The sequence below is a fragment of the Nelusetta ayraudi genome, unplaced genomic scaffold (genome assembly GCF_046127955.1).
Source record: "Nelusetta ayraudi isolate G7.1 ecotype Tasmania unplaced genomic scaffold, CSIRO-AGI_Nayr_v1 ptg000071l, whole genome shotgun sequence".
Lineage (NCBI taxonomy): Eukaryota > Metazoa > Chordata > Actinopteri > Tetraodontiformes > Monacanthidae > Nelusetta > Nelusetta ayraudi.
The window spans coordinates 1,392,089-1,400,106 of record NW_027466121.1 but is presented as its reverse complement, the minus strand read 5'-3'; the positions used below and the strand labels follow the sequence as shown (position 1 = coordinate 1,400,106).

Below are 8,018 nucleotides of genomic sequence, written 5' to 3'. Positions count from 1 at the left end.
TTGAATTTGAAAACGGTCGCCGCCACAGTTTTCGAGCACCCCACAAGGCTGTCGTACGGAGGTATTTATTTATTCTGTGCTTAAAGCTAAACAAATGTAATACGATGTTTAGGTAATATCTGTAGATGTGTATCTGAAGACCTTTGCTGAAAAATTAAGACAAACAAGACTCGGGGTTGCTAGCAACAGTCAGTTTGTTCATGTGTATGTGTTGCTTTCTAATTTCGCTTCTCACCGTTTAGCCATTGATGCACTAGTTTGAATTTTCTTTTTTTTTTTTGCTTTTGTTGCTCCACGCTCAAATTTTTTTCTTTCATTTGAAGCTCTACCTACACATGGCTAAGCTACTCAAGTCTTCAAAGTCTGCCTGACGGAGAGCAAGAACAGGAACAGCTTCAAACCCAGTAAGACCCAGTGGGGATCATGCCTCACTCTTCTTGCAGCAAAGTGTCTCCGTGGATAGAGAATGTCATTTTGAGTTACGGCACTCAAGAACAGGGCAGCAGCATACGACTGAAAGCTCATGTCATCGGTACGGGTCACATGTCTCAATCCCAGGCCCAGGGCTCCGACAGCCCCACTGGGCTGCTTTTCCTCTCCGACGACGTGCTGCGGATCCCCGCCATCCTCACGCCAGCCGCCTGGGAGCACGTTCAAAACCATGAGGACCGCGAGAGCTTCACCAGCATGCTCAACACCACGGTGGGCATCCGGGACTGCCGGCTGCAGTTTCACATGGCAGCCGAGCAGACCAAATGCAGATTCTTCCTGTCCGTCGGAGGGCTGACCACGCTTTCAGCCGGTCCGGACAAAGACAACACCCCCTGCTGCACGACGCTGCCCTCGGTCAGGCTGAAGATCTGTCAGACGTGGAGGGCCATGCAGGAGCAGGACATCCCGGAGTGTGAGGCGAGCCAGAGTGGATTCGACCTGACGGAGCTGCTGGGAGAGTGGCAGCTTGACTGCATGCAGTCTGCTGTGGAGGGTGTGAAGGAGAGAATAATGGAAATGCGTGGACGCAGCTCGCCTCTGGACTGCGTTGGCACAAGATGGGATGCTGACAGAGTGAGGTATAAAGGAGAGAGCTCGTTCACCGTCCCTCTTAAGTGTTTGCTGATCCCAGGGGAGGACGCCCTGCAGCCGCGTGTCAACAACCAGCCAGACAATGAGGTTCCTGCTGCTTCTGAGGCCACACACGGAGATCCGCCGCAACCGACCGAGGCCACGCAGGCCTCGGTCGATGCTGAAGCTTGGACAATAGGAGAGCTACCTGTCCTGCAGCCCGAACCTAACGCTAGTCAAGGATCATCTCTTTCCGCAGAGGAGAACATTCAACAGGACGACGTGATTGTAGAGTTGGCTGACAGTAGCGTTAGACCCTTGTCTAACCCCTGGGACCTTTTTCCTCCACCCCGCGCCACCTCTTCGTCTTCCGAGGCGTCGCCCCTCGAAACCACCGAGTTCAGGCCCGACCTGGCCGGATTCGACTGCAGCACACAAGTACCGGGCGATCGCTTAAAACAGCTTGAGAAAGCCGCGGAATCCGGCAAAGAGGAGCCCAGCTTCCTCACGCCCTACCAGAAAGCGCAGGGATCATCGAGCGATCCCGTTCCTGCTGTCTCCTCCACTTCTGTAAAGGACTCGGGATCACCAAAGGAGCCGCCCGCAACAGATGAGCTCAGCACGAACGCAGCGCAAGAGCATCCGCCTTCGGATCAAGAGACTCCGAATTTGGACCTGGGCACAGAGGAGGGGAATTGTAGAAAGGCAAAGAGAAAAAGAGACGAGCGTCCACTGCCACCTGAGCACAGAGAAGAGGACGTCCTGCTCAGCTTGAGTCCTTGTTCTTGGCTCTGCGACACACTGGCCAGCTCCAGGTCCTCGCAGGAGGACGACGACCACCAGAGGGCTTCAGGTCTCCGGTGGGCCTCAGCCAACACTCCCCGCGTCCACAGTGACGGCACGCCGTTCTCGTACTCCTACAAAGTGACGGGACAGAACTTAGTGGACCTCAGCCAGTTCAAAGTCACTGGATCGTGTCTCCAGTGGGCAATCGGGTATCTCCTTGTTCCAAAGCAGAACGATAACAGACTCGACACATGACAAGAATGAGAACGCTTCGCCTTACCGTCAACATTTTGATTGACAGTTGTTTGTCATCTCAGTTGTTTTGCGTTCATTGGGTATGAGAGTAAGCCATTTAATGTTTCCAAAAGACAGCTATGTATAGTGTTATCATGTTTTGTACAAGTTAAAAGTAAAAATGTTGTTTTTAAAAATGCTTCTTGTGAAATTATTTGAATGATTTTAGACTGACTTGGTTATTGATCTGGCTGGTATTCTTGTCGTCATATTTTAGGTAATAAATAATTTGTATATCCTTTGTGGGGGTGTATGATATTAGGGAAACATACAATATGGGATGAATATCTTGAATGCTCTGATATGACAATATGAAATAAGATTAAATACAAATGCTGGTGTTAATGTCTCATTACTTTAGCCTTGATGCTATTGCAGACCCCACGGAATGAATTGGATGTAGACAAATCTAGAAAGAAACCCGCTACTGTCACAAAAAATACATGTTAGATACATCGTGCTACCTTTTGATGCCAAGCATTTTGTGTGGATAGCTGCAACTCATATTCTTATTTTCTGCCCATAAACACGTGACACCGTTTTATTACAACAAGATCCCGAGAGATTTGCTGCAAATATTTATCAATGTCACCTTCCCAGCTTGTGGGATTTGCAGCAAAGCACCAGACTTAACAGGGTGCTAGAACCGCGCAGTATTTGTCCAGCAGATGTCACTACACTCAACTGATTCGAACTTTTCTTCAGGGTGACGTGAGAGACTTCGTTCAGATTTCCTCCTCAAATGTTCACCGTCTACAAGTTTCAGTATGTGACCGAATGTCTTTTCAAGAAAAATCTGATAAAACAGGTGCACCACCTTTAATTTGAAAGGAAAATAATACAAATTTAGCCTCTGATTCTATTGTAAAAACCATGAATTATTGAATGATTTTCGTGTAAAAGACAAATAGATATTGTTTGTAGTTACCACTTAGTTTTACAGCTTGCAGCAGAGACAGCAACAATAAAAACAAAATAACACCACATAGGAAGTGCAAAGAAAACATAAGTAAATAACAAGTAGACCTTATGATCTAACTTTTTTTCTCATTTTGAATATGTCTTCAGAGATAAAGTGGCAGAATACTGAATATTACTGTTACTGCAACTCATATCTTTTTCTTTTTAACTTTGTTGCATTGGGCCTTACATGCTCTTCATTATATTTACAGTTCAGACAATTTGAAACAAATATCCCTACACCCTACTACTTCTAATAATAGTAATGATAAAGAAAACAAAATTCAGATTTTTCTTTCTTTCTTTCTTCTTTTTTTTTTTTATTACTCAGGACACGACTTTCCTCCGAAATGTCAAATATGTGGCCTGTGAACACATGTTCAGTTCTGTAATAAACTCTGCCTGTTAAGAGAGAGAAACACAGAATAGACCAACTTGTGAGTTTATCCAATGAAAGCTCCAAACTCCTAATGTAATCAAGAGCCAGCTGTGTGCACTTGTAAAGTTGTTATAATCCTCCTTTGACCTATAAACAGGAAAATACAAAATATAAAGCAAAGCATCATGCACGCATCTACAAATAATATACGGTCCATGTTGTCCTTCTAAGGCAATATGCGCCGACCTTTCATTAGATCATTTGAGACTTGCAAGAACTATAGAAAAAAAAATTGTAAATTAAACTGTGAATTGACACTGCAAATTCTACTGAAAAGATTCTTACTGGTAAAAAAAAATTAATAATAATCTAAATGTACCGCTTTTGACAATGTTTGTTTGTTTTGTTTTTTTACACAAAACAGTCATCCTTTGCAAAAAATAAAATATTAACATATTAATAAACACATTTTTATAAAGTGTCTAAAAATCTCTCAACTTTGTTCAAATTATAATCTATATCAGCCCTTTTAATATCAATTACTAAATGTAGCTTGACTGAGTGATGAAGAATATAGAGGTTGCTCTTAATTCAGTGGGATGGCATCTTGTCTTTGGTTTTCCAGAACCAGTTCAGAGCACCGTGAATTTAACTGGCTGGATAAATATATAAGAACTATGTCAACCAAGTCTGTGTTTAGATAACATGTAGATTGTCTATTTCATGCCTGCACAATCTGATTGAATAATTTATTGATGTATCCCAGCGTGAGCAGGAGTAAAGCTCACCAAGTTCAGTTTTTTATGACACTGTGAAAGTATGAAATGAATTTAATGATCCGACTTCTGTAGCAGTGTAAATGTTGTGTTCTGTGATGCAAATGTGATAGTTCAATTCATGCACAGCCGGTCAGCCCGGCTGTGCATGAATTGAAACACTAGTGTACACATGATATTACAACCCATCCATAATCATTTCTGATGCACCGGATCAATCATAAAACTCTATAAATATGATTTTTTTTTATCATCTCAATTAACTCTCAGATGCTCAAGATTAAGAACAGATGACTCTTCATTCAAATATTAACAACCGCAATCTTTCTCCAAGTCGCAAACAATTATTGTTGTATATTGTCTCTCGTGTCTAAGAATGCCATCAGACAAATACTGGTTGGATAAAATCGCTGACCGTCATCTCGCCCGGTTGGATGGGAAAAAACAAAACAAGAAAGAACTACAAGGATTTCTTCATTTATTTGATTCCCCCCCGACCCCGCCTCTCAGCAATTCACAGGGGGAAAAAAAGAGAGAGAGGCCTCGGCAATGTTTGCTTGTTCTCTCTGTGTGAGCAACTCAGCGTCAAGGGTGGACGTGATATTTCAAACAGCACATCAGTGCGTTTATGTATTGGGTGCCCGGAAATTTTTTTCCAAATAAACACAGCTTGATTCAACCTGGGTGGGCAGACTTATCAAGCGACTAATTCTATAAACAGATGAGGGGGAATAAGAAGGAAGGCAAGTCATTGGTTGTGAGCGGGAGTGGGTGAGTGGGTGGGTGGGGTTGGGGAGGTGGTGGGGCGGTGGGTTGCACTTTCGGGACTTTCGGCGCAATGAAATTTTAATTAATGTGGGTGGGCTGAGAACGCTGCCGACTGTTTATGATGGACAATTTATTTCCCAGTGCAAAGTCAACATAACATCGCAAACGTACAACAATTATTAACATTTTCTTGGGGGAGGTTGGGAGGGGGGGCCCTCCACATCTCATGAGGCCGGCCGGGGAGCCACTCAGTGGGGGTTTAGAGGAGCTCAGGGTGAGAGAGAGGCAAGCCTCCTCAACTCCTTTCCCCGGCCGGGACTCACTCCCCTCACTCCGGCAGCGAGCATGAGTCTCTACCCGGCGCTGACTCTCCCCGCCCCGTCGCTGCTCTATCTGTACGGGCGGGACGGGGCAGGGGTCATGCCGGCGGCGGCGGGGGGCCTGAGCCTGGTGTCGGCCCACCGCCAGGAGCCCCTGCAGAAGCCGCCCTACAGCTACATCGCCCTCATCGCCATGGCCATCAAGAGCGCTCCGGAGCAGCGCGCCACCCTCAGTGGCATCTACCAGTACATCATGGAGCGGTTCCCCTTCTACCATGACAACAAGCAGGGCTGGCAGAACTCCATCCGGCACAACCTCTCCCTCAACGACTGCTTCATCAAAGTGCCGCGGGAGAAGGGCCGCCCCGGTAAGGGCAGCTACTGGACGCTGGACACGAAGTGCCTGGATATGTTTGAGAATGGCAACTACCGGCGGAGGAAGAGGAAAACGAGGGGCCAGCAGCGGGACCCTGCCGACCCTAAAGCAGCAGGGGCGGGGACGCACAAGCGGCTAAGGGGCCCTGGGCCGTGCCGGGAGCCGCGGCCCTTGAGGCAGCAGCAGCAACAGCAGCAGCAAGTCGGCTCCGGGACCTCAGAGGCGGTTCTAGTCGAGCTGAACCCCTCCGAACAGCGGCAGAACCTCCTCCTTCTCCCCGCGGAGAGGAGGAAAGTGGACGCCGGGTGGTGGAGGAGGAGGCTCGGCGACGGCAGCGGCGACGACGACCCCTGCCCGCCGGTGCAGCTGTGGACGAGCGGCGGTGCGCGTGTCTTTCCCGCCCCTACCGGCGCGCCCCCGCTACCGCCGCCGCCGCCCCCGCCGGTGGTGGGGACGCGCCAGGGGCAACAGGAACAGCAGCAGGAGCCGCGAACGAGAGAGAGGGACTCGCTGTCTCTCGACAGACTGAAGAAGGGCTTCAGCATCGAGAGCATCCTGTCGAGAGGCGAGGGTGAGGGCGAGGCGCGCCACCGAGCCCTGGGCACGTCGGCGGGAGCGAGCGCCGGTCTCCCCGCTGGCGGCCCCTCGGTGGTCCTCGGCGGTCTACCGCATCACCTGCTCCATATGGGCTTCCCCTTCTGCTCCTACCTGTCCGTCAGCTACCCCGACAGAGTTGTGCACTTCAACTGAGCAGAAACTTTGGCTTCGCTACTACTCGGCTTCGCATTGGTTAGGTACCGTTGGACAACTTCGTCTCGCCCTCTTCTCGGGATTATTTTCTTCTTCGACGCGTATTTTAAGTACAGTACAGGGATTGTGTGTGTGTGTGTGTGTGTGTGTGTGTGTGTGTGTGTGTGTGTGTGTGTGTGTGTGCGCAGTCAGCCAAAAATAATGTATACACACTTCAGGAAAAGAAAAACGTTCAAGTGCTTCTATACATATGTATATAGAGCAGGGATGGGCAAATCTTTCGACTGGTGGGCCACAGTGGCTTGTAAAATGTGACAGAGGGGCCGGAGCAGATGGATGGAGTGTTTTGGTGACCCACCTCGTAGGAGAAAACATATATCATGACGTATGTAGAAAATGTGGTTTAATGTGAATTGAAAATTAACAACAGCAAAGTTATAACAAAATCTGTCTTTGCAGCCCCAGGGTATTTAGCTCTTTATTGAAATGATTCTTAAAACACTGAAAAAATGGATGAACCACAGCTATTTTATTACTTGCTTACTATTAGTATAATTTCTTCAAGTTCGGCAGGCCAGATTACAAAGCTCAACGGCCCACTAATGGCCCCCTGATATGGAAACTTGTCGAGGCCAAAGGTAACTTTTTTTTTTTTTAAATTAATCTTGTGATGTCCGAATAAATTTGGTATTGAAATATCATGCAAGTTTTTCTTTTCCTGATGTGTGTATACATTATTTTTGACTAAGTCTGTATATATGTATATATGTATGTCTTGTGCATGTGTGATTTAAAAAAAACAACAACCCAAAACAAGCCCTTAAACTGTAGTGGCTATGGTGCCTGAGAAAACCAAGACAAATATCTTATTACATAAGCATTTAGGGAAAAGCTTGCATATGCATGACCTTTGCTCATAATGGTGACGAATACTCACACAATGAATGTATTGCCATTGACTGACCAGTACATTAATTAAAAGTATTATTCTTTCCTATTTTGCAAATCAGCCTGCATTGAAGTTCATGTTTTTTAAAAAAAAAGCCTTGGTTATGTAATGAACATGTTTTGTGTGAGAAGTTTATTTTAGTTTGTAATCATCCATCATGTCATGCATTTTGGGGAAAAAAAAATCACATGTAAACTATTAAGAGTGTATTCTAGTTTGACCAAATGATTATGAATAGAGAGAGTGCTTGAACTCTAACTAAGCAACACTTGTTATATACGTTATATATTGCTGTTTACATTCACAGTCTCAAGGGACTTCACCTGAAGAATCCATTAGTGCAGTGCTCAGAAATGCCAGTGTTCTTGCTATGAATTCCAAAACGATCAAATGAATGCATTTATAACAACTGTTGCTTAGTTAAGAGAGGGAGCACCCACTCTATCTATAATCATTCAGTGAAACTACAATAAACTCTTTGTATACTTAAATGCATCACATGGACACGGGTTGTCCAGCAAAACTAAACTCATGTAAGCGTACGATATTCTGAGACCAGCAGAGAGAATTGCTCAAGAGGATTGAGTCATTAAAGTTG

The 8,018-nt window shown here is 46.0% G+C and overlaps 2 protein-coding genes across 2 annotated transcripts; both read left to right on the top strand.

Moving 5' to 3' along the window:
• Positions 1–311: 311 nt before the first annotated feature.
• acd (ACD shelterin complex subunit and telomerase recruitment factor) lies at positions 312–2,319 on the top strand. Its single transcript, XM_076042792.1, has one exon. The coding sequence runs from the start codon at positions 424–426 to the stop codon at positions 2,101–2,103; it is 1,680 nt and encodes a 559-aa protein (XP_075898907.1). The 5' UTR covers positions 312–423; the 3' UTR covers positions 2,104–2,319.
• A 2,931-nt stretch (positions 2,320–5,250) lies between these two features.
• Positions 5,251–6,843, top strand: foxl1 (forkhead box L1). Its single transcript, XM_076042588.1, has one exon. The coding sequence runs from the start codon at positions 5,371–5,373 to the stop codon at positions 6,469–6,471; it is 1,101 nt and encodes a 366-aa protein (XP_075898703.1). The 5' UTR covers positions 5,251–5,370; the 3' UTR covers positions 6,472–6,843.
• Positions 6,844–8,018: the final 1,175 nt, after the last annotated feature.

Excerpts from the sequence above, each read along its gene's own strand:
- acd (XM_076042792.1), top strand. The coding sequence starts at position 424 with ATGCCTCACTCTTCTTGCAGCAAAGTGTCTCCGTGGATAGAGAATGTC.
- foxl1 (XM_076042588.1), top strand. The coding sequence starts at position 5,371 with ATGAGTCTCTACCCGGCGCTGACTCTCCCCGCCCCGTCGCTGCTCTAT.